Source organism: Ambystoma mexicanum, chromosome 2q (assembly GCF_040938575.1).
Source record: "Ambystoma mexicanum isolate Mex_15411 chromosome 2q, UKY_AmexF1_1, whole genome shotgun sequence".
NCBI classification, from domain to species: domain Eukaryota; kingdom Metazoa; phylum Chordata; class Amphibia; order Caudata; family Ambystomatidae; genus Ambystoma; species Ambystoma mexicanum.
This window is the reverse complement of record NC_090924.1, coordinates 863,238,916-863,265,268: the sequence shown is the minus strand read 5'-3', so window position 1 is coordinate 863,265,268 and position 26,353 is coordinate 863,238,916. Positions and strand designations below refer to the sequence as shown.

General features: G+C 47.5%; 1 protein-coding gene across 9 annotated transcripts in view; it reads left to right on the top strand.

Moving 5' to 3' along the window:
* WAC (WW domain containing adaptor with coiled-coil) overlaps positions 1 to 26,353 on the top strand; it is a 978,331-nt gene that overhangs the window by 468,770 nt on the left and 483,208 nt on the right. For all 9 annotated transcript variants that reach the window (XM_069648101.1, XM_069648094.1, XM_069648099.1 and 6 more), the window contains one exon: positions 18,950 to 19,072. In XM_069648101.1, coding sequence (XP_069504202.1) covers positions 18,950 to 19,072 — 123 coding nt within the window. The remainder of the gene's footprint in view (positions 1 to 18,949; positions 19,073 to 26,353) is intronic.

Here is a 26,353-nt window from a genome sequence, read left to right as displayed (position 1 = left end):
CTATCCAAGGAAGCCCAGGACCTGTGGCATTGGGCCGTTGCTCAAGTGATGTTTCTGATGCCGTTTCATCTGGCAGGGATAAAAAACACCATTGCCGACTCACTCAGCAGAGAACTGCGCTCGTGCCACGAGTGGGAACTACGCCAGGATCAAGTGGACCGAATCTTTCAGCGATGGGGCACACCCTAGATCGACCTGTTCACTACGGCAACGAACTCCAAATGCCAGAGGTTCGCCAGCAGGTTTCCCCAACCGTGGAGCATGGGCGTTGCTTTTTCGTTCCCCCGGGACGGCCTGTTCCTATATGCGTTTCCTCAGTTGCCGTTGCTGCTCAGACTCATCAACCAGCTCAAGAGGTCCCGGTGCAGAATGATCCTCGTCGCACCGGCGTGGCCGAGACAGATCTGGTTCCCGGACCTTCTGGACTTGTCAGCGTCCCCAACTGTCAAGCTGTCGACGGACGCAGATCTTCTCTCCAGAGAAGGAGGCGCCATCCTTTATCACGACCCGGAGTCGCTGAACTTGCAGGCCTGGCTCCTGCAGCACTAGAGTTTGGAGGGTACGATATCCCGGCTGACTGCAGAGAGGTTCTTGCAAAGGCCGGGGGGTCCTCAACTCTCAAGTGCTACGGACATAAGTGGAAGAGGTTCTCTGTCTGGTGCCGTGCACAGAAGATTAACCCTCTGCGGATTACGGCCCCTCAAGTACTGCCGTACCTACTGTTGCTGGCCAAGGCTGGACTAGCTCACGCTTCCATCAAGATACATCTGGCTGCGATCTCCTGATACACCAGAACTTCGGGACGGAGTCCTTGTGGTCTCAACGCCTAGTGAAGGAAGTTATGAAGGGACTGTTCGATCGTTCCTGCCGGTGAAGGCTAGTGCCCCGGCGTGGGAACTCAACGTGGTGTTGTCTAGGCTCATGGGGGCGCCATTCCAGCCTCTGCATTCAGCGCCATTGAAGTTCCTGTCGTGGAAGACAGCATTTCTTGTGGCCATCACCTCTGCACGACGAGTGGGAGAGATACAGGCCCTATCCTGCAAGCCTCCATATTTGACTTTTCACGACACAAGGGTGGTGCTGAGGACGCACACCTCCTTTATGCCCAAGGTGCAGTCGGACTTCCACCTCAACAAGCCCTTGCTGTTACCAGTTTTCTTCCCGTCGCCTTCGTCGCCGGCCAGGAGGACTTTGCATTCACTGGATGTGGCTAGAGTGCTGAAGTTCTATGTGGACCGCACGAAGAGTTTTCGGAAGACGTCACAGCTATTTGTGAACTTTGGACCTGTGAACCAAGAGCAGGCTCTCTCAAAGGCTTCCATTTCCAGATGGCTCCCTGGCTGCACCATGCACTGTCACCGAGAGCCCATTCGACCAGAGCGATCGTTGCTACCACGGTGTTCTTGTCTGGTGTGCCCCAGGTGGACATCTGCAGAGCTGCTACGTGGAGGTCGACGCACACCTTCACGAGATTCTACTGCGTCGACCGGGATTCCAGGGAGGAGTCCAGAGTCGGCCAAGCAGTGCTGCGCAACCTGTTCGCCTGAAGGTGGGCCTGGTGAGGAGGTAAGAGTGCTTAATGTTGAGTTTATGTAATGCTTAATGTTGAGCCTTTGCCACCTTCCGTGGTTGTGCATGTGTGTACTGCTATGTATTCTTATATTCATGAGCATGTGAATCCATGCCAGACCCCATGCTGGAGAAGGAACAAGTTACTTACCTGTAACTGTTGTTCTCCAGCATGGGTCTGACATGGATTCACATGCAAACCCTCCCTTCTATGCCTTTGCGGCTCTTCACTTGGTCATACTGCCACTTTACGTGCTACCAAATCTGAGGATGGCTGCCAGGGGAGGGGCTTAGGGAGAGGGCAGTCATTGGCTGGGGGCAGTATGACCCAGAGACCAGTGATTGTAAATTAGACGCCATTGGCAGGAAGGTATCCTCGGCAGCCTCTCACCATCATAGCGGGAAATGCACTAGCCATGACAGCGCATTTTGACTGCGAGCTATGGTTGCGTATGTCTAAGCTAACCAAGCATTTACCATCGGATCTCCAGGAGGAAGCCAGAACAATCATAGCAGACGGGGAAGCTACCTCAGATCATATGATTGACGCAGCAGTGGATGTGGTGGAATCGGGTTTCAGGCAAATGGCTCACGGTAGTGTACCGAGGAGACAAGCCTGGATGAAAGCTACAAACTTCAGATCGTAGGTCCAAGCTCAAATATTGGACATGCCTTTTCGATGGGCAAGACTTATTTGGTAAGAAGATCGATGACCATCTCAAAAGGAATAAAGACGGACACGGCTTGAGCCATCAATTCCAAAGACCGTAGATCCTTTTTGTCCTTTTCGAGGTTCATCCTCCAAATTCAGAGGCTACAATCGCCCATCTTATGGCCAAAAAACGCAGGGAAACACCTTCCAGGACAAGATACCACCAAACCTCTAACGGGTACTCCCAGAGGGGAAGGCGTGGCTCGACCCAGGGCAAGCAAAATTGACAGATCATGTCTTTCCCCTCAACGTCACACCCCGGTTGGGGGGGTGGGGGGCAGGGGGAGTAAGCTGGTTTCTCCATCGTTGGCAGTCAATAACATCGGACAAGTGTGTTGCAGGTGAGCTGCAAGTGTAACTCCATAGAATTTCTAGATAAACTGCTATCCCTTGCACCCACCCCTCGCAAGGTACATCTTTTAAGACATGTCATGTCCGAAATTCACAAACTGCTCTAAAAAGCAACTATCGAACCAGTCCAAGATCGACACGGGAGAAGAGGTTTCTACTCCTGTTCCTTCCTGATCCAAAAGAAAAACGGTCAGTGGAGACCTATACTGGATCTAAGAGCGTTCAACAAGTTCATCAAGCGACTCAAATTCAAGATGATATCCCTGCAAAGTGTCTTACCTTGGCTAAACCAGAGTAGCCGCTATTCTCCACTTGACCTCGTGGTTCCTAAACACAGCGGCAACCACGTTACGCTTTTTGAAATCTCTCCTGGGCATGATGTCCTCATGTATATTCCGCATACCAAATTTCAGACTTTGCATGAGAAAAATCCAGGAGGCCCTAGACAACCAATGGAAACACTTGGTTCATGAGAGGACACCGTCCAACTACCACAGACATTACACAAGGCACTTTGATGGTGGAATACACCTCGAGACCTGTTACAGGGAATGCCCTTTCAGGCACTAACATCTACCCTTCTCCTCAGGACAGATGCACCTCTGTCGGGCTCACCGAGAGGACCTCCAAACCAAGGGCACATGGTCTTAGAGCTCAGGGCAATAGGGTGGGTGCTGAAAGCCTTCCTCCTGGTACTGGCCAGCCCGGTGGTAACCATCCAGACAGACAATACGACCTCCATGCATTACATGAACAAACAAGGAGGCACCAAGTCAGATCTTGTCGCAAGATGCTCAACTGCTATGGGCATTGCACCACAGAGCCCAAATCAAAGCGGGACATCTTCCGGGAATGGACAACGTACTACCGGACAAACTAAGCAGAGAGTTGACGACATCTCACAAGTGAGAACTAGACGAGAAAGGTCCAATTAATATTTTCCAAATGAGGTCATCCCTAGATCGACCTATTCGCCACAAAAGCCAACATGAAATGCCACGAATTTGCCTCCAGTTACCCAGAACATCTGTCATTAGGAGATGCGTTCTCAGTGGATTGGACAGGGAAATTCCTTTATGCCTTCCCCCCCATCCCTCTCATAGCAAGAGTGCTACGCATACTGAAGGAACAGAATTGTCTTTGATCCCGATAGCGTCTGATTGGGCCCGGTAGATCTGGTACTCAACCCTACAACACCTCTCTCGTTGGCCCTCGATTCACCTCAAAGCCCATCAGGAGCTGTTGACGCAACAGAACCGCAAAGTCGTCCACCACGACCCATTGAGCCTCTCTCTCAAGGCCTGGTTCCTGAGCAGCGAAAACCTATGAATCTCGATCTCCTTCAGATTGTTGGGATATTATCAAGGCATCTAGGGCTCCTTCTACTTGGATCACCTATACCCGGAAATTGACTCGTTTCTCCAAGTGGTGCAAAACCTTTTCAGTGAACCCTCACAGCATCGGTCGAGCAAGTGCTACTTTACTTACTGTTCTTGGCCGAAGCACGATTATCTATATCCTCTATCAAGGTACGTCTATCGGTCATAGCGGCATGTCCCATGAGGATAGCTGTAACGCTCACCTGGTTGGTTCCCACGGAGGCGCGGCGTCGAAGGCGCAGAACTCTGAAGATGGACAGGAAGGGCCCCTCTATTCTGGCTTCCCTGGCTCGTTGGATACCCTCCTTAGGGTTTGGAAGGATGAGCTCTCCATCCTGCTTCTGATGCAGGGGCGCGTTGAAACCCAGTTACTTCACTGGATTGAGGATTGATGGGAGTTCAGGTAAGCTTGACTGTTCAGGTAAGGCGCTGTAAAAGTTCTGTTCAAAAGTTAAAGCTTAATAATAATGTTCATTGTCTAATTGCAGCAAGCGCTAATGCTTATGTCTTTTTCCCCATAGGGGCCGGGGTCCGGAGATGCCAGGAAGCGGCAGGACCCGAAATGCAGTGGGAATAATCCAACAGGTAAGACTTAAAAGGAAACTGAGCTTTCCTTATTCCTTTTCTCCCTCTCACCTTTGTTCTTGTCTTTTTTCCTCTAGGCGCCGGGGCGTAGCTGAATCCGGAAGATCGCTGCTGAAGATGGAAGCGCCTTGCAAAGGTGAGTAAAATGCAGCGCTGCAGCGATCGAAACAAAATGCCTTTAAAATGATGTCTTCCTTTTCAGGGCCGTTGGAGAAATGACTCCGGGATGCAGATTTAGCAGGTAAGGGCTTTTCTTCTCCTATTCTCTTCCTTTCTCCCCTTGCAGGTGTTCCAGGGTGCTGGCAGGGGTGACTGAAGTCAGGATGCAGGAGCTGACACGGTGAGCGTCCAGCTGCTAGGTGCAGAACAACGCGAAGCACGTGTGGCTGTTCGGGTGGGGTTTAAATAGCCTTGGAAGAAGTTCCTGGTATGTATCCTTCCACCAATCAGGTATGTATCCTTCCCCGACCACACCCGGGTGGTGAAGTAGTCCTACAGGTAAAGTAGTCCCATTCAGGCCTCAAGAGGGCCTGGATGAAGCAGCAAGGTCTGTATCAGGTAAGTGTGCACCCAAGCACTTAAACACATATCCTCTTCTATGAGCCTGGCGCCTAAGGCGCCAGGACTGGGGTCCGCTATGAGCCTGGCGCCTAAGGCGCCAGGACTGAGTCCAAAGGGCCCCGACTTGGGCCCGCTGAGACTTCCCTGGGGAAAATGATGTCTGCCTCTGGGGTTGCTGGGCCCGGCCTGGCTCCTTGGAGGTAGGCATCATGACAATAGCTCAGCGGCAACGTGCGCGCCTTGGAACTAAGACGACACGCAGCAACAAAGGTCCGATACCCGGGTCCACGCTTAGAAACTGCTGGGTGTTTAAGCGCGTTATAAATACGTAACTAAGACAACAAAAAAAAAACCTATTACGTAACTAAATAAATAAAAACATTTCTTGGAACAGCGCCTCAATGCCTGTGGGCTGTGTGAGCGCTTTAAAAATGTAAAATAAAAATAAATATACAACAAACCCAGATAAACAGTCATTGCTCACTCTACCAACTGGTAAGATTTTCCTGAAAGGACTGATGCGTACTTTCCCACCTACGCCTACATCAATAGCATCCTGGAGCCTAAACACGGTACTGTCAGCTCTAATCGAACCACCTTACTAGCCTATTCATAGGTGTGACATGAAATTCTTATCTTCGAAAACCGCTTTCTTGATAGCCATCACGTCTGCCAGGAGGATCAGAGAGTTACAACCTTTATCATCGGAACCTCCTTTCACCTTGTTCCACAAAGACCGAGTCATTCTGAGAACACATCCTAAATTCCTTCCCAAAGTTGTCAGAGATGACTCTCTCGCAGCACATTGTCCTCCCAACTTTCTTCCAGAATTACACATCTGATGCAGAAAGATCTTTGCATTCACTAGATGTGGCGAGGGTTCTAAAGTTTTACTTAGAGTTCCGCTCCTCCCAACAGATTGTTTATTGCTTTCTCTGGACACACTAAATATCAACATATTTCAAAGTTTGGCACGTTGGGTTTCTCAATGTATCACCCACTGTCATCAATCTAAAGGCGACCCCCTTAACCGACCTTCTTCGGCGCACTCCACCAGAGGGAGGGCAGCTTCAGTGGCCTTTCACGCTGGGGTGGCATTGAAGGACATTTGCAGAGCCGCTACCTGGAGCACTTTGCACATGTTCGCTAAACATTACTGCCTGACAGAAAATGCCAACAAAGAATCTGCAGTAGGCCAGGCAGTGCTCCACCACCTCTTTACATAAAGGTAGGATCAGCCTTCCTCCCACATTTCCCTGGTTATGTAACCTTGGTGTTGCTGTATGGCAAAGGTTTGCAGAAGTTTTTTCTGCAGATCTATGTATAAATAATGTGTGCATGTATTTTAACTGCTTGGTATTTTATTCAAGCATCTGAATCTATGAAAGATCCAATGCTGGAGAAGTCCAACTTACATTTAACTGTATTTCTCCACCATTGGTATCTGTCATAGATTCACATGCGCCCACCCGCCTCCCCTAGAGGCTGCTCCTACGCTCAGCAGCCATCATACTGTAGTCTTTACGGTTCAAAATCTGAAGATGGCTGACTGAGGCGGAGCTTGAGCCCCCCCACCTCGTTGGTTAGGGCCATAAAGGACCAAAGTGAGGTGGAGGGACTACACAAGCGAATGGCTCATACACCATAATGGCCTATCTATACATTTTCTATGGAAATAATGTATATATTTGGAAAATGTTGAATAATTGTTTAAATCAGAGTATTCCCAGTCTGACGACGGGGAATATTCAAGCATGTGAATCTATGAAACATACCAATGCTGGAGAAATACAGTTACAGGCAAGTAACTAAGACTTTCAGGTAGGAGAGACAGTCATTGTGGACCTGGAATTTCACCTCATCCTGCCTGATGGCACCGGTCAACTCTTCCTCACAGTAAGGGCAGGAAGAGTACACCAGGAAATTCCACCTCCTTACAGGGTGAAGATCCTGTCTGGTGGTAAGTCATTATCACTGCCAAAACAGTCATTGGGGATTAGTCCTTTCGGTTCATTTCCTAGGTCCATGGAAAAATGTCGGTCATCAACCGCCATTCCAATGATGGTGCCTGCGCCCAGAGTGAAACTCCTGAGGTCGATGTTACCCACCACAATTGGAATGGTGTTGCGTTCTACATTGACTAATGGGGTTGGGTTTAACCCCAACCCCTGCTATTGAAGATGGGCATTGGGGTGTACATATGCATCATGATTTTGCAGTTTCTGTCCTTTTTTGTTTTAATTCAAGTGGGAATTGTTGGGTCCGTCCTGGGATGGTGACTTCTCCTATATGAAACCGCATACGGCAGCAATAGGGCTGACCAAAATGGTTTTTCTGAATCATCAAAGTCCATGGGGTTGCCATCTAGTCTGGACTAGGTTTTGTAATTTATCAAGTCCAAATTAATGGCAAATCGATTGAGAATGTCACTGCCTAAATAGAAAACAGCAGGGACATCTCGCACAATCCAACAATTATGTTCTATGCTTTTGTTTCCCATAGAAATTTTGGCAGGAGATGTTTGGAATTGGGATTATCAGGTTGTGAATCAGTATAACATTTCAAAGTATTTTGGAAGGTTGATTTTCAGGAATGGAGGAGTTCCCATCACCAGTTTGTTGTCCTACACCAATTACTGTCACGTCAGGTATTTGATTGTTATGGAAGTTAAACTCAATATGATCAGATTTGTGTTCAGCCATGTGGCATGTGCCATTTAAACTAACATGGTTGACACTCTGTTCTAATTTTATTGGTCTATTAGTCTGAGTCCAGAGGACCTTGTTAACACAGTCTGTTAGGGGGGGGACAATCTGCGCAGGATATCATTCCATACTAGACGGGGTGTTCCCTCTGGAGTCACGACTATGACCGGTTGTTTCACTTTGTGTCGCCCAATTTTTATTTCCAAATATACTGTCCCCTCAACAGGAATTTCATTCCCGTCGAAGTTCTAGAGTTGTCCAGGAAGAGTGCTGAGAGGGATCTGGTATTTCTCCCCCTTCCTAAATTTTGCTGCTCAAAGGCCCTTTTTGACAGAAGAGTGGCTTGGGATCCAGTGTCCACCAGTGCTGAAAATGTAGATTGCCCTTGCACTTGGACCAGGGCATAAAATCTACCCTCCTTCTCCTCAAGCCGACAAAGGTAATGTGCATTTTGGGCAAGCTCGGTGGTCAATTTCTTTATTTTAGGCTCTGACACAGTGGAGTTTTGGACAATTTTCTGTGCCAGAGTCTGGGGAACGCTACTTAAAATGTATCATCCTGAAATAGTGGAGTTTTTGGAATCCCCGGTTTCCCTTAGCTCTGTGCTGTCACCGCTTAACGGGTGGCAGTCACTACAACCAATTTGTGGGGAGGATCCCTCGATTACTATTTTTTTCTCAGGATGACAATTCTGGGTTTCAGGGATGGGTGACTCTGAATCAGTCCCACACCCAGCCAGTCTTCATTTAGATCTCTTGGGGACCCATTTTTCTTTGGGAGGAATTCTCCCGTCCTTGAAGTAGCTCTTTTATTTTCCCAGTATGCTCTAAGGATTCTTCCCCTCCAAACTGGAGGACGTTAACTTCCACCACAAAAGGGGCCTTTTTACTGTCTTTATTTCTCCTACCCACCTTCTGTTCCCTGGGTTGCAGATTTTTGGGGGCAAGAGACTTTTGTTCCGGTTTCTGGGTGTCCAGGGGCTTTTCAAGGGTGAGAAAGAAAGCTTCCTCTAGGGCTTTACACTCCCCCCCTCCCCCCCCCCCCCCCGGTACCCCCTGTGCCGCCTCCTCTGGATCCGGTGAGTTGTCTGGGATCTCTCCCCGTCATTTTCTGGGGTGCCAGACCCTTAGTTTGTGAGGTTCTGAGCCGCCATGTTCATCTGAGCGTTCTGTTGAGTCCTCAACATGTGACCCAGATCCTGGGTGAGGTTCTGGACCTGGTGCTCCAGTTGGGACACACGATCCGGCTGGTACGCGGGTCTCTGGTAATATCTAGGTGGTTCACGGTAAGGGTAACTATCCCTTCTCCCGGAGTTCCCTGGATATTGTGGATTTTGTTAACCCTCCACCCTTGGCTTCCCCTCTCCCTGCTAGGCCGTAAAGACCCCCGCATATGGAAACTAAGGCACAATCACCATATACTAGTGATACAACAGACACGAGGTTCGATTTTCCAAGTAATATGGTTTATTTCAAAGTATGCTCAGTCGGCCGACTGGGGTCTAACGTCTTGCAACGTGTGTCACCCAGACCTCGTGAGACGCAAGAGAGCGAGCATCGCTCAAGCGGCAGCATATATACAAACATGTAATCTTTGAAGGCAAATCAAACCGCCCATAATGTATCTTCTAGGGTTCGGTGATTGACAATCATGACAAATATGACACATTATGACAAGTTTCTTTTTCAATCTAATTAAACTTATTTTAGCAACAGTTGCAGTTCTTTGTTATGGAGAACATGAAGCACTTGTTCAGCAAGGATATCCTGTTCGTGAGAGAGACACATTCAATATTATGTTATCTACCCGTTTCTATTCGTGAACTAGGAGTCAGCCTGTTCTGAGGCAGATCTGCGAAGGAGGACCGCTAGAAGAATATAATTCATGCTTTAACTGCCTATTGCTATTGCTTTAGTGAGAAAGGCCGGCACCTGGGCTGCTGATTAAATGCCGTTTCTACTTGCCTCCAAGGACTTTGTGAGGGAGGAAAACAATGTATTTCTGTACTGTTTGGCCTTCCTGTCTGTGTTGATCTTTCAACATGCAGGCTGTGGCCTCGCACCGTGTATGAGCTTTCAGAATAAAATACATTTTGCAAAGCACAAGACAGAAATGAAAAAGCAAATGGCGGATATTACACAAAATGGACGCCCTCTGGTTATACTGACGATTCTGTGTTTGCAATGTTTGTCCCATGATGCGATTGGTTTCCGGCCAACATAATCTACATACTATACATGATTAGGACAGTTTCTGGACTAACATCCCTAATTGGGTTGTCTGGGCACCTGATAGCAGGGAAAGAAAGGAGGGTTGTCCTGCAGGTTGGGGTTTTGTGGATATCGGGGAAAGAAACTTAACCCAGCATTTGGGGGATTACTGCCCTCCTCGTGGAAGTCAGGAGGGAGGTTTCCCGGGGTAGTACTTACCTGATTAGGTCCCCCCTTGCGCTGGGGAAGTCCATACATCACCCAAGATAGTCGGTTGCCTTTGTATCTGGGCCTTATATAATCTGGGGAGTTAGGGGTCCCATTGGTGGGATTACTCCCTGACCACCACCTTTTTGTGGTTGGCCTGAAGGCCTTCTGGGTCTCTGATTCTGCTGGTTTGGGATTGGTGTATTTTTAGGCTCCCCATTTCTAGGTCCAAAATGGGGGCAACCTTCACCTGCGCCACCTTAGAAGCAGCAGGGGTGTTTACCCAGATTTGTATTTTCTGCAGGTTTTTGGACTTCATATATACGGGTAGCCTGCTCCATCACCCAGTCCAGAGATCTTCTATCATGGACATCCCTCACCAGCTGGGTCATAATGTATTGTGGGAGCGCATGAAAGTAGGTAGTGATAAACTCCCTGCTATCCGTGCGCACCCCCCTGGTAGTTTGGGGTAAAGGCGCATTTTAATTCCTGCACAAACTCTTGTGCAGCCTTATCTTCTCCACACTGTAAATTATAGGCCACTTTGCGAGCCTCTTGGAAGTTTCTATGGGTGGAGAATTGTTTCAAGATGGCCGCCTTGTAGATGAACCATCTTGAATGTTTTTGATCTTGCAGTCCAGCAAAGCGTATTCTAGAGAGAATGTCCATTTGGCATAATCCATACAGTTTTGGCGATCTTTTATGTGAAATGCTCCCAGACAGAATATTTTGCGTTTTTATTGTAGTGTCATGAAATTCCTGATGGCCTTGATCTGCCTAATGGGGTCTTTCACAAGAACTCTTTTTGGTTTATCTGCCTTCTTTCGCCGCATCGCCCGAGTCCATTCACCCTCAGACAAAGGCGCTGCTATTTAAGGTCCCCTCATGATCATCTAGGCACTCGCTGATTCCGTGAGCCTGGGAGGGGCTCACAGAATGGTGGGGCCTAGTTTCTTCTCCCCTGTGGCGCACAGAAGAATAGTCTTCCGACTCCTCCCTGCTGCCAGGGTTGGCAGAGTATCTCCCCCCACTGCACTGATTGGGTGGAGGTCTTCACGATGCTCTTTTGGGGCCTCTTCTCCTGTTCCTGTGCAAATCGAACCAACTGGTCCCTTTGGAATTAGTGATTCTGCAGATCTAATTCCCTGACCACCTCCTCATTGGAGGTTTCCTTGTCGGAGACATCAGCCTTTATATTTTTGTATGTGTACAGGGACGCCTGTCCCTCAATTTCTGGGGGGCGCTGACCTGTCGGCTCCATCATGATAGGCCTATTTAATTCTGATAGCCTCATGGTTTCTGGCTCATGTGGTCCGGTAGTCATAATGTCAGCAGTGCACAAAGTGTTAAATAAGTTTGCGTCCCTTCGTCCAGAGGTGGTCATACTATGAACAGGGGTTGCCCTGTACCCCTCTATCTGTTCGAAGTCCCTCCAATTTGGGTTGAATCTAGTATACTCTTTCTCCAACCTTGCTAGTTTTTCCTTCTCAGCCCCTATCTCTTGATAATAGGCAAAGATCTGAGCCTTTTGCTCGGCTATCAGGGCTTTACTGGCCTCTATGACCCGCTCTTGAGCTGCCACTTGCTTGTGGAGCCCATCTTTCTCCACACTTAGGGCCTCATTATGTCTCTGTGCTGCCTGTATAGTTTGGGATCCCTGAGCCAATTTCTGTTGTAGGAGGTGAGCCTCCCTTTTCTGCACATTTAGAGCCTCTATGGCCCGCTGTAACTCTAGTTCCATATGTCTCCTATGTCCCATTAATTTATCATATTCTTCTTTTAGGCAAGTCGGTCCCTGAAGATCTGACTCCTTTCTCTCCAGATTGATTTTTTAATTACACATTTACTGGTGGAGGGTCTCTTTCTCCCGATACAGAGCGGCCCTTTGTTCAGCCAGGTCACCCCTTTGTTGTGTTATGGTGCCTAATTTCTGGCGCTCTTCATCAAATTCTGATTGAGAGTGGAGGTCTCTCATTAATTTATTAGTTTCCTCTTCCAATTTTTTATCTGATTCTGTAAGTGGTCATTTGCTCTCTGCTGGCATTATTGTATCTCATTTGTTCTAATTTCAGTTGACCCTCTTCCAAGGAGTCCACCTTTTCTTGGCACTCCATTCTTAAAGCATTTAATTGGGGTTCTTGGTCTACATTATTCTGCTGTTGGAGCGCCAAGTCCTATTTTAATTTTTTTGTCATTTCCAGATTCTGCCTCATACTCTTGGCTCTTTTGCAAGTTTTGTTCTGCTAATTTTAGTTAGGTCTGGACTTTAGTTAAGAGTTCAGACAGATTTTGTGCAAGAGCTGTATTTTCCTCATGCTTTTCCTGCATCACTCCCATATGGAGATACTGGTAGGCGGTGTTTCTGACAATTTTTTGCTCCTCTTTAATTTTCGGAGTCATGTATAACTCGCTCAAAACTTTATGCAATAGGCCACCGTCCTGCCACGTGTCCATGTTTATGGCGGTGACCTGTTGTAACATTTCTTCTAGCCAAACTTTTTCATCTTGCTCTTCCCATTCCCCTCTGACACATAACTTGTGCAGAAGGTGCTCCCTGTCCATATTTATTTCTACTGTGGTAATTTTTTAAGTGTTTTCTTTATTAATTTATTTATGTAAGGGTAAACCCCTATTCTGTCCCTTTTTGTCTATTTTGGGGTTGATTTAGCTTTAATTTTATACACAGGCCTGGTACCTAGATAATTTGTTCTGGGGAGGCGCTTCTACAGTTTAAGTGTTCCAACCGCACAAAGTATCACTACCTTGGAGGTTAATCTGTTGTGTTAAACTGCCACGCGTGGCAACCAAAACCCAAATCCTGGCTACCAGCCCCCAAGTTTTGTTAAGGATTTCAATCGGGCGACGCACCTTGGTCTTAGACTAGGATGTAGCGCACAATTGGAATGGTTTCTCTTTATAGTCTACTAAGTAAATTTGAGATGGCACACAACCCGCCTCACACCCCCTTTTTCAAATACCCCGGGTCACAATGGACCATGAACCAGGCCAGTTGGTGGGAATGCAATATTTATTTATTTTAAACATTCAAAGAAAATCATCCAAAGTTTAATATTGGGCTGCACTCACCAATGGGGTGATAATTACAATGGAAACTGAAGCAATACACTTGGTTAACCTCCTACAAGAACATATACAAAGCACAAATGAATAGGAGCACTTTTTCTCTTTGGGTAGATAGCACCGGAATTGAGATATCCCCCCCCCCTCTGCAATGCTCTCCCAAAAGCCTATGAATAGAATTTGGAATGGAGAAAATCAGCAGGGAGTCGGGGATGTTGTGCAGCAAACCGAATCAAATTCCGACTTTCCCTCATAAAATATGGGGTCCAGGCTCAACACGGTATCATGATTGGCATCTCTGTCGGAGGAGAGGATAGCAGCCTGGACAAGGTACCATGGCATTTGGCACTGAAGATCGCCACGGTGCGGACCATCAAGTCGCTGATCGCCATTTCGTCATGGATATACTTGATTCGGCTCTGCAGGTTGCGGATGCACCTTCTACAATAATTCCTCGAAGACCTTTGGGTCCAGGTGTCCGGAGGCTTCCAGGACAAGCTCATGCTCGACAAAGAGTTCCGTCGAGTGATAAGGTGGTGGGGCGTGTGCTCAAACATCGCCGGAGGCATGGATTTCCAGACCCTCCGTACCAGGAGACGGTCACAACGGACGCTTCCCTGGAAGGATGGGGAGCCCACACCGGACGGTTTCACGCCAGAGGCCTGTGGCTGCCAGAAGAGAAGACGCTGCACATAAACGTACTGGAGCTATGGGCAGTGTTTTGGGCCCTCAAGTCGTTTCTGCCATCCCTCAAGGGCAAAGTGGTGAGGGTCTTCACAGACCATACCACCACGATGTTTTGCTTCCAGAAGCAGGGAGACACCAGATTCCCACCGCTCTCCAAAGAGGTGCAGGACTTGTGGCACTGTGCCGTCGCCCAGAGGATGTTCCTCATTCAGTTTCACCTGGCAGGATTAAAGAACACAGTCGCCGACTCTTTCAGCAGGGAGATGCGCTCTTGCTACGAGTGGGACTTTGTTCCCGCTGGTGAAGGCTCCGGCCCTGGCGTGAGAACTCAACGTGGTGCTGACTAGGCTCATGGGGGTGCTCCATTCGAACCTATACATTCAGCTCCGCTCAGGTTTCTGTCGTGGAAGACCGCTTTCCTCGTGGCCCTCACCCCTGCAAGAAGAGTAGGTAAGATCCAGGACCTGTCCCGCAAGCGGCCTTAATTGACTTTCCACGAGACGAGGGAGGTGGTTCGGATGCATCCCTCCTTCATGCCCAAGGTTCCGTCAGAATTTCACCTCAACGAACCCTTGGTGTTACCTGTGTTTTTTTCCGATGCCTTTGTCGGTGGCTGAAAGGACTTTGCTCTCGCTGGATGTGGCTAGAGTGCTGACATTTTGTGTCCCCCGCACTAAGAGTTTCCGGACAACCTCTCAACTTTTTGTGAACTTTGGTCTTGTGAACCATGGAAGGGCCCTGTCCAATGCTTCCATTTCTTGGTGGCTCTCCGGCTGTATCACTCACTGTCGCTGGTTGGCAAACCGACGGTTGCCTGGCTATCCGAGACCCCATTCTACCAGAACGATCGAAGCTACAACTGTGTTCCTGTCTAGTGTGCCCCTGCTGGACATTTCAGGGCTGCTAAGTGGAGATCGATGCACACCTTTACGAAATTCTACTGAGTTGACAGGGATTTCAGGGTGGAGTACAGTGTCGGCCATACAGTGCTGCACAACTGTTAGGGAGAATTCTCAGAAATGTGCTAATTCCCTTCTACCTTAGAGACCCCTGGCTCTTTTGTTGGACCTCAGGACTTTTTATTTCTAACCTGGATTGAGTGAGCCCTTTTTCTCACTTTCATGTATTTTTATTGTGATTTGGACTCCGTTTCTTTTTAACTTTGGAGTCTGACAAACGCCATAGGCATAATCTTTTACATTGTGGCACACAGCACCTTCAGTGCAGTGACACAGGGAAGTATCTCAGATTTCCCAAAGGTTTAAATACCTTTTCTTGGATAAACTACTGTTTCCAAGAGCAGTAAAGTGAAATTTACTTTACTTATGCTATTGTAACTTTCTAGACCCAGAACACACTGTTAACATAGGGTGCTGGAATGGGTTACTTATTATCCCCTTTTGTCTAGTTTCTCATGTAACATTTTTCTATTACCCTTTCTACAATTAATAGCTGGTGGCAGTGGTTTACTTTTTACTACCATTGTGTGTTTTTACCGCGGGCTGCGTTCGCAGCTGCAGTATAGCACCCATGGGTGCTAATTTTGTCAAAATGGCCCTGGTCGTCTTTTTTTCGCCATTTCTTTTTGGAAAGGTCCTTCTTGAGATTTACTCTGCACGCCAAACCAGGTTTGGTCCCTTGGTTCGTTTTGTCTTTGACGGGATTCAAAAGTGAAGCCCGCCTCTGGCTCCAGTATGTCTGGCAGGGGCAGGAAGTGAGGGAGGTGCCTGAAAATCCCTGTGCTTAATCCCCTTGGTTACAGGAATGCACCCAAAGGTGATTGGCCGGCTGTCCGGGAAGGACAGCCACCCTGCTGTGTGATTGACAGCTAGGCTGAAATGAATGGGAGAAACCTGCATAAAAGGCAAAGCTTTTTGGCTTGGAAGGCAGTCTACCACTGGATGAAGGAATCCGAAGAGGAATTTGGAAGAGACGCCTGCTGCAACTCCTAGACCGTTTTTTTGCCTGGTGAAGCCATGCTGCTGTGCTGAAACTCTGAATTCGCCTCGACTAGAGAAGCCCTGCAAGGACCACTTCTCCCCTTGAGTTGGTGGGACCAATCGACTCCAAAGTAAACCTGTCTGGACATCCTCTTGGAGCTGGCTGTACTTCCACTGTTGCTGCTGGAACCGAAGTGCCAGGGAGAGGAACACCAGGTTGTGTGTTGCTTTTAAGTCTGACCCGAGCGCCAGGAAGATCCCCCCCGGAATTCCCTGAAGCAGGACTGACCAAGCCTGAGCCACCTCAACAGAGTGCTGGACCCCAGATGCGAGGAAAGTCCAGAGTGGTATACGAGAACCCTTGTGTTGCTATTTGCTGTCGGGTGCGGAGCTGAAACGCTGAAGAACCGCTGAATCAAAATTTGCCCATTGCTTCGCTGACCTTCCCAGGCGTCCTCCCTCGTGTCCCCACAACTGAGGCCCTGGAACAACCAGATCTGTAGAGCTGCACAGGAACAGAAGCCAGCTGGAACCATTTCTTCTAACCAGAGGTAATGTGAAGTGTAAGAAAACGTACCTCTTGTTGTGTAGCCTTTCTTGCCCTCAGTTGAGACCGGTCTTGGTTACCTTGCAAAGTTGTTATAGCAAGCCTCGCAGCTTGTGGCCCTTCAAGTGTTCTACTTTCTACAAACATTTCTAAAAACATTGTGCAAGACTTTTTACTTACCTGCAAAGATGATCTTCAGCTCCCTCCAGACATTTTGTAATTAACATTGGCTGTCCTGGCTCCCTGAGCGAATCTTCTTTATCTCTGATCTGTGCTTTGTACTTCCGCCAGGAAAGGGTTACACTTATTTGACATTGGAAGGTTTTAAAAGTACTTGCCAGTTTGTGAATTATTTGTTAACCTTTGTTTTATTCTTCTCTTCTATCTTTTGCACCAAACTCAGTATTGCTCTAAATGTAGCAGTGATAAATCAATGTCCACAGTATCCTAGCTTTTTAAGTCACCCGAGGGTGTAGAAAGTGTCTGTGTGCCATCCCCAATGGGAATCCTCTGATTTAGAGGAACAAAGTGTTTTTTAAGTGGATTAGAAGTATTACTTGTATTGCTCCCTTTTGAAGAAAGCTTATAAAACTGACTGAAATGTATTAATTGTTCAATCAAGAAACCTTGAGTTTAAGTGTTTATTTGAATAACTGCTACTGTGAAACTGTGTCACAACATTACTGCTCACATTGACCCCTCTTGAGGTAAGCCTGGCTGCTCAACACGCTGCCAAAACTGTGTAGTACAAGCTTTTACCAAAGTTTGGGTTGCCTATACCTGTAGTCATAGTTGTTTGTAGTGTTCCCAGAGTGTACTGCATTCAAACCTAGCCTAACAGTGCTGGAACTGTATAAAAGGTGAGGCTTCTTGAGTGACACTCAGGTCGACCACTGGAAGCTAAAGTAACGGAAGAAGTTGACCACACGCGCCTGCAGACACTTGCAATACTATGAATCGACCACTGCTGTCCTGACCCCTTTTTCTATGCAACAGAGGAACTCCGAAGAGGATAACTCCTTCCCTTTGGTTGGTGAGAACAACCAATCCCAAGACTAACTTTGAGCCATCTCCTGATGTCCCAAGTTTCCAGAGCTGCTAATCCCCAGTAACAGGAGACCTGCTGCCCATTTCGAGTGAATCCTCCTGGAAGGGCCAAATTCGTCCAAATCTTTGCTGAGCCCTCAAGGACACTCCAGAGATGCGATCCAACTCGCCCAGACCCCCTCATCAGAGTGTGGGTCTGCAGGAAGCAAAGATTGACTGGGCGATCCACATCCTTTGTTGGTGCTGCAGAAAAGGTGCCAAGACCAGAAAGTGAACCAAGAAGATGTTAAAAGTCGTGCCGATGTCCTCCCTCGAAACTGCTGCTGAGAGATCCCGTGCATTGTCCTGCCTTCAGTCATCAGACCAAGGAATCCAGAGGTCGGGACCAGAGCTGCAACATCGAGAGAGTATCCAGTACAAACATTTTTTTCTAAGGTATTGTGGGGAAAAAGTTACTGTTCATCTGATTCCTGGAAGTCGCTCTAGAGCTCTTATCTCGGTGAAGCCGCTGCTTGTGTCCCTTCGCTGATTCCTTAATAAGGTCTCCATCATTAGTTAACTTGCTGCTTCTAAAAGACAAGATACTTTAAGAAATCCAGGGGATCGCTTTGTATTCTGCTGCTTGTCAAGACTTTGAGCCCTCTCCGAACAGCCTTTAGCTATGGTTCAGTTTTTGAACTTAAGACTTGCTGTGCAAAGAAACACTCTATAGAACCTTGAACCAAACTAGTGTTACTGTAACAATTTTCTTTCCTTTAAGTTACTTCTATGTGTTTGCAGACTTAATGCTGTACCGTAAGTCTGCTAAGAGCTTCATCTGCTCCTAATTACCGATAATGCGACAGCTGTCTCTTCCCTTTCTAATGATGCAACAAATGATACTGGGAACAAACACAAAAGTGAAAGTGTCCTTTGAAGTAGACACTAAGGTATTCCGAAGTGTGCTAGTGTAAACGTATAAGGTATTTAAAGTGATTCTGGTGTAAATATGAAAAATATATAAATGTATATAAATTATAAGTGCAAGTGCTTCTTTGATGTGCATGTCTAACTGGGTTCAATTTACTTACCTACATCTCACATCTTCCTCTTAAGATGAGCCTGACTGCTCTGCCGCTCTACCAATGTCCCAAGTTAGTACAGACTGATATAAAGAGTTGGAGACTTACAAACCACTTGAACAACTCACTTACTCTCAGTAGGACTTTAGCATAACCCCCCTAACAGCGTACCAAATGAGTGAATTGGGGGAAATGGGATGTGTCAGGTCACAACAATTTTTAAATGGGAAGAATCAATAGATCATTTTTTAGAAATTTGATGTGAACGGTTTTTATTTTATAAACTGACTTTACCTTTGTTTTTCAGTTCTTACAGCTGCTGTAACACAAGCTTCTTTGCAGTCCATACTTCATAAAATTCTTACTTCAGGACCATCTGCTTTTAATATAACATCCCTAATTTCCCAAGCTGCACAGCTATCTTCACAAGGTAAATTAAACCGGTGTGCTTCTGCTAACATTAAATGTGTTAAAAGATAATGCAATTGTTTAAATGTCAACGGGTGCATTTTTCCAAAAATTAACTCTTGAAAACTGTCTTTTTTTTTTTTTACATTTTCTGAGGGTCTAGAAAGCTATTTAGTTTGAAATACTGAGCTCTATGTTGTGCAGTTAATCTTTCCAAGGGAGCACATGTTTGAGGGACTACCTCAGAGTACTGAGTTTGTCCGTACTTCAGAAAACATCATTCAACGAACTAACATGGGTTGCTGTTGGCATTCTGGTCAAACCATATAATATATTAAATTAAGTTGTATCCACCCTCGTATACAATGTTGTACATTGCTATGCTAATGCGTTTTACCCACTAGATGCAAGGTTCCAATTTATATAGAGGTCAAATCCACATTTTTCTGTCCTGATTATCACATTTTGATATGTAATACTTGTTTGGTATTAGAAAAAATGCTGAAATATGGCTCTGTGCCTTTCAGTTATTTACCCATGAACGGTAAAGAAAGGCATGCATTTCTTAATACTGCATCTTCTAGCACTAGTAAAACTGGTTGATGTGAGAATATTTTCTTCACGGGTATTTGACTTACTCCCATTACATGCCTCCTTTATTTGATACTGCAGGGATGTCGGCCCCAAAAGCAGACCCGGTCAGAGCCCTCTACTCAGACTCTAAAAATAACACAGCTACAGGGGTTGTGTGTGCCTCCAAGCTGAAGTGCATTGCCTTTTCATCTGCATCTCTGACTTCACTTACAGCCTTTGCTGGTGAGGAGCTGTCCAGGCACTCTGAAGCACATCACTTAGTTCTGATGCTGTAGTAGTGACTGAAGAAACTTGACGTCTGCAGCATTAACTGAGCTGTCCCATCTTGGATCTGCCAGACCCCTTATGAGCCCTTCTGGATCAGGATCAGATGGAGCTTTTCCTGTCTGATTCCGCTGTTGGTCAATTTCTTCAGCCTGTGTTTGGTTGTTAAACTTGTATTTCAGAATTTGTGCATCATCACCATCTAATGCAAAACAACTCACAGCGTATGTGCTGACTGTTTAATAATCCTGAACTGATCGTTGGGAGTAAAGTGCTTTTAAACCTCACTTCCTAGTTGAACTCCTATTTGTTTTGGGGCATGTTAGGGAGAATTCTCAGAAATGTGCGAATTCCTTTCTACCTTAGAGACTCCCCACTCTTTTTGCTGGACTGTAGGCCTTTTAATTTCTAACTTGGAGAGAGTGAGACCCAGTTCCCCACTCATGTTTTTCTGGGATTCGGAATCTGTGTTTCTTTTGACTTTGGAGTCTAACTCCATCGGCATCATCTTTACATTGTGACACACTGCACCTTCAGTGCAGTGGCACAGGGAAGTCTCTTAGATGTCCCAAAGATTTAAATACCTTCTCTTGGTGAAACTGTTTCCAAGAGCAGTGAAGTGAAATTGACTACTTACATTTTGTAACTTTGTAGACCCAACACACACTTTCTTACAATAGGGTGCTGGAGGGGTTACTTAGTATCCCTCTAGTTTCTCATGTAACATTTTTGTTACCCTTTCTACAACTAATGGCTGGTGGCAGTAGTATACTTTTTCCTACCTTTGTGTGTTTCTACCGCGGGCTGCAATTGCAGCTGCAGTAAAGCACCCATGGGTGGCCATTTTTTCAAAATGGCTCTGGTCTTCTTTTTTTTGCCATTTCTTGTTAGAAAGGTCTTTCTTGAGATTTACTCTGCGCGCCAAACCAGGTTTGGTCCCTTTGTTCATTTTGCCTTTGGCGGGATTCACGAGTGAAGCCTGCCTCTGGCTCCAGCGTGTCTAGCAGGACAGCTCCCTGTGCTTTGACTCCTTGGTTACAAGAATCACCCAAAGGTGATTGGCTGGAGAGCTGTCCTTGGAGGACAGCCACCCTACTGTGTGATTGACAGCTAGGCTGTGAATGAATGGGAGAAACCTGCATAAAAGGCGAGGATTTTTGCTTGGAAGGAATCTGAAGAAGAACTTGGAAGAGATGCCTGCCGAAACTCCCCGACCATTGGTTTGCACCTGTGCTGAAGCTCCAAATTCGCCTAGATCAGAGAAGCCCTGCAAAGGACCACTTCTTTACTTGGGTTGGTGGGACCAATCGACCCCAAGACTAGCTCATCTGGGAATCCTCTCTGAGCTGGCTCTACTTCCACTGCTGCTGCGGGAACAGATTGCCAGGGAGAGGAACACCAGAATCTGTTGTGTTTTTAAGTATGACCCGACCTCCAGCAAGATCCTCGGGACTCCCACGAAGCAGGGCTGACCAAGCCTGAGCCATCTCAACAGTGTGCTGGACCCCAAATGCAGGGAAAGTCCATAGTGGTATCAGAGAACCGCAAAGGTGCCATTTGCGAGAGTCGTGAGGAGCCGAAACTGCAAAGTGTTGCTGATCTTAAGTTTGCCCATTGCTGCCACCAACCTTCAATTCATAGTGCAGGAGTCCCCAGACGTCCTCCCTCTTGTCCCCATGACTGAGGGCCAGGAACAACATGATCTGCAGACGTACGTAGGCACAGAAGCCAGCTGGAGCCAATTTCTTCTAACCAAAGGTACTGTGCAACTAAGGGCACTTGCCTCTTGTCGTGTAGCCTTGCTAGTTCTCTGTTGAGAGTTGTCTTGGTTCTTTTTCAGAGTTCCTTGAAGCTTTGCCCCTCACAAGCCTTCCAGCTTGTGGCCCTAGAGTGAATTCTTTTTATACAAAAACTTCTAAAACATTGTGCAAGATTTTTTACCTATCTGCAAGAAGTGATTCAGGTCACCTAGACTTTTGCTCAACGCACATTGGCTATCCTGGCTCCCTGAAAGACTTCTTACTTCGCTTTGCCTTTCCCCCAGGAAAGGGTTAATTTACTTTGCATTGGGGGGAGTGGGGGGTTCAAAAAGTACTTAGCTGCTTAGGAATATTTGTAAACCATTGTTTTATTCCCTCAACTTCTTTTGACGCTATCCTCAGTATTGCTCTGTTTCTACCAGTGATACATTAATGTTCAGTGTCCTAGTTATTCGTCGCCCCAGGATTTAAAGAAACGGAGTGTATTTTGAAGTATATTTCAAAGGGATTGTGTCCTCCGACGTTTTCCTTATCTTTGATAATTCGTCTCCAGCTTGCTGGCCTCGGAAATGTTTTCTCTGTAGAGGGCACTGCGCGTTGATGTCCGCCGAGTTGATGTCCCTCGACAGTCACCGTATCGGCGCCGACGTCACCATGCCCATAAATAGCCACGCGCGGCGTCCGTTGCTCAGTTCCGTTTTTCCGCGCTTCGTGGGGCCTCGGAATATCGTTGCTCATTTCAGTCAGATAAACCTTATATTTCCTTGATAAAACCAACTCGTTCTCGATGGCTTCTTCATCCGAACAGATGACTCTGCGGTCCGGCTTAAAAAAATGTCGAGACTGCAGAAAGACAATGTCGATAACGGATCCTCAGAGGATCTGTTTGTGTTGCTTGGGAGTCGAGCACCATTGTTCGGAGTGTGAGGACTGCATGTCCATGACGGCGAAAGCCTTGAAGGAGCGCAAGGGGAAGCTTGAGAGAGGCAAGTCAGTCAAAACCTCCTCGAAAGTTTCTTCAGTCGAGGCATTCGTCTCCTCGCCGTCGAAAGCATTCCCATTCTAATTCTCGAAGTAGCTCCCACCACTCGTCGAGATCTAGACACTCAAAGAAGAGAAGTCGAAGATCCCCTTCCTCGTCATCTTCTGTTTCCCCAGAAAGGGTCTCCCCACAAAACACAGCTCTCAGGCTGAGTGGGAGGAATTGAGGAAGAAAATGTTAAGCGTCTTTGAGAAAGCGGCCTCGACCCCCTCGAAGACAGCTGAGGGTGATACCCTGTTTGAAAAACCCAAAAAATCAAAACGCTGTGCGTCGTTGCACCCGGCGAAAGAGTCCACCCAAGAGCGCCACGGGCCATCGGGTAGGAAGGCACCATCGACGCCGTTGTCGAAGGGTTCTTCGACGCATCGGTCGATCGAATCGATGCCATCGCCGACATCGATGCCGATAAAAGAAAAAACCACGGCTACTTCACAGCCAACGGTTATACCCAGAGCCTCCAGCACGACGCTGAGAACGTCGTCGACATCCTTGTAGGATCCCGATCCTCTCAAGTTCCTCGAGGCCTCTTCCATGTTTTCTCGACGCCTTTCACTGCGCCTTCGAAACCTTTCACATCGTCATCGACGTTTTCTCGCCCTATACATTTCCGTGGTCAGAGTACCCCAGATTGAAGAATCTATGAAGGGGAGGATTCTGACCAAGAAAGACCCTTCGGGCTGCAGAGGACCACACCACCTGTTTCAGAGGATTTTACCTCTGAGGAAAGAAGGTTGAAAGACCTACAGGAATCATTACATGAGGCAAGTGGGCTGGACACTTCCCACAAGTGGAAATTGTCAAACCAGACCCAGGGGAACATGCTGAAACCCCCTATAGAACCCTGATGGCAAGAATTATTGAATTCATGGGTTGGTCTGCGCCTTCACCTGTTTATCAACAGGATGACCTTACAGACATACTAGACAAAGGTCCACAGGAGGATCCCGTGGTCCCTTTCCATACAGCTTTACGAAGGAAGATTTCATCAAATTGGGAAACTCCTGAGGTTATCCCTGCAGTCAATAAAATATTGTCAGCCAAGTATAGGGTAGCTGCGGCTGACCCTGAATATTTATCAAAACACCCGACTCCAGAGAGCCTAGTGATTTCAAGCAGCAACTTCATCAAGCAGCAGATCCGCTTACCCTACTGTCCCACAGGATAGAGATGACAAAAGGTACGATTCTATTGCAAAAAGTCTTTTCTGCTTGTAGTATGGCGTTGAAGTCCATCAACGCCACTTGTACTCTCGGCAGTTTCTGTCACACACTGTGGGGAGTGTGCTTCATCAGCAGCTGACTGCATACCGGAAGAAGAGGAAAGGGAAGCCTTCCTTAACATCATTAAAGATGGCAAAAATGCCATGTGCGAATCTCTTCAAACTGGCATTGATTCCCCTGACAGTATCAGCAGGGCCATGGCGGCAAGTACTACAATCCGCAGGCATGCATGGTTACGAAAGTCTGGCTTTGCTCCAGATGTATAGGCCAGACTTTTGAATATGCCCTTTGACGGCTCTTCTTTATTCGGTAAAAAGGCTGATGACAGTCTGGAAAAGTTGCAAACATCTAAGGCAGCAGGAAAATCTTTAGGAGCTGCAATCCGCCAAACTCCTTTTCGCCCCTCCAGGAACCTCTGGAAGAGGAAAGTCCTTTCGCTATTCCACTTTCGGGAAAGGCAGAGGACAGCCGGCTCAAAGAGGCCAAAGGAGATCCACCTGAGGTCCTGAGGTAGACGGGTCAAAAGTACTAAGGCCGCAACAGGTGCCTCTTTACCCTCGGCATCTGCATCAGCCGCCCCCAAACCACTCTGAGGTCTTTCCACACAACACCTGTAGGGGGCAGGTTAACTCTCCATCTGACGGAATGGCAGGCTATTACGTCAGATGCTTGGGCATTGCAGACAGTTGCCCAGGGTTACTGCCTACCCTTTCTACACATCCCTCAGTCATCCACCGGGGCACAGCTCTCTAAAAGTTCCAGATCCGCTCCTTTTGCAGGAAATTGTAGACCTGCTAGAGAAAGGTGCCATAGAACCTGTACCTGTAGCGGAGAGGAACAAGGGCTGGTACTCCCTCCCCCACCCCCCCCCTACTTTCTCATACCGAAGAAGGACTGAGACCCATCTTGGACTTGCGAGAATTGAACAAATTCCTCAGAAAAGACAAATTCAAGATGGTCACTCTTTCTCAGATCCTCCAGGCCCTTCAGTTCCAGGACTGGTTGGTATCTTTGGACCTTCAGGACACTTATTTCCATGTGCCTATCCATCTCAAACACAGGAAATACCTGAGGTTCGCAATTGGCAACTCTCACTATCAATTTCGAGTACTGCCATTTGGGCTGACCTCCGCCCCGAGGGTCTTCACCAAGTTATTGTCGGTAGTGGCTGCAAGTCTAAGGAGGGAAGGGATTCACGTCTACCCCTACCTGGACGATTGGTTGATCAGGGCTGTTTCTCAGGAACAAGCTCAGATCCAGCTAAATCACGTGTGCCACTTCCTTCACAGACTGGGCTTCTCCCACAATTTAAAGAAGTCTCAAATGATACCATCGCAGAGACTCCAGTTCATAGGAGCGATCCTGGATACTTCCCTGGGAAAAGCCTCGCCACCAGAGGTGAGGGCTCAATATATTCTACAGATGGTTACCAAGTTCCAGCATGCCCAACGTCTCCCAGCCTTCGACTTTTTGAGGTTGCTAGGCCTCATGGCATCCTGCATTTTCCTAGTGCCAGAGGCTCGCCTGAGAATGAGATCCCTCCAGTGGGCACTGAGGACTCAGTGGTCACAATTCTCAGGGAGAATGACAGATCTTCTTCAGGTTCCCGGCAGGGTGGCTCGAGACCTTCAGTGGTGGGCCTGTCAGGAGAACATTCTGAAAGGAGAACAGTTTTGGCAACCCTGGCCGGAGATAACAGTAGTCACGGATGCCTCACTCACGGGGTGGGGAGCCCACGCCAATGACTTGACCATCAGCGGTCGTTGGTCTCCATCGGAGTCCAGACTACACATCAACCTGTTAGAGCTGAGAGTCATCAGACTTGCGCTGAAGGCGTTCCTGCCAGCTGTACAAGGGAAGAACGTCCTGATAATGACGGACAACACGGTGGCCATGCATTACCTCAACAAAAGAGGAGGCGTAGGATCACTACCCCTGTGCAGAGAGGCGATGCAGCTCTGGGTTTGGGCAATCCAAGAAGGAATCTCTCTATCGGCAGTTCACCTAGCCGGAGAGAACTTGACAGCGGACGCTCTGAGCAGGCAGAACACAGTCTCTCACGAGTGGGAGCTAGCTCAGGAAGTCCTTCAAGAGATCTTCGCCCTTTGGGGAACCCCTCAGGTAGATCTCTTCGCCACCAGCCTAAACAGGAAATGCAACCTGTTCTGCTCAAGGGAATTTCCCCCGAGAGGAGCTCTGGGAGACGCGTTCATAGTGGACTGGGAGTTTCCGCTTCTGTACGCATTCCCACCGGTCCCTGTCATTCCTCAAATGATCAGGAGGTTGAGAAGATTCCGGCGAACCATGATCCTAATTGCCCCGGATTGGGCCAGGAGAACGTGGTACCCGGACCTTATAGACTTGTCCATCTGCCCTCCAATTCGACTTCCACTCAGAGAGAACCTACTCTCACAGAAGGGAGG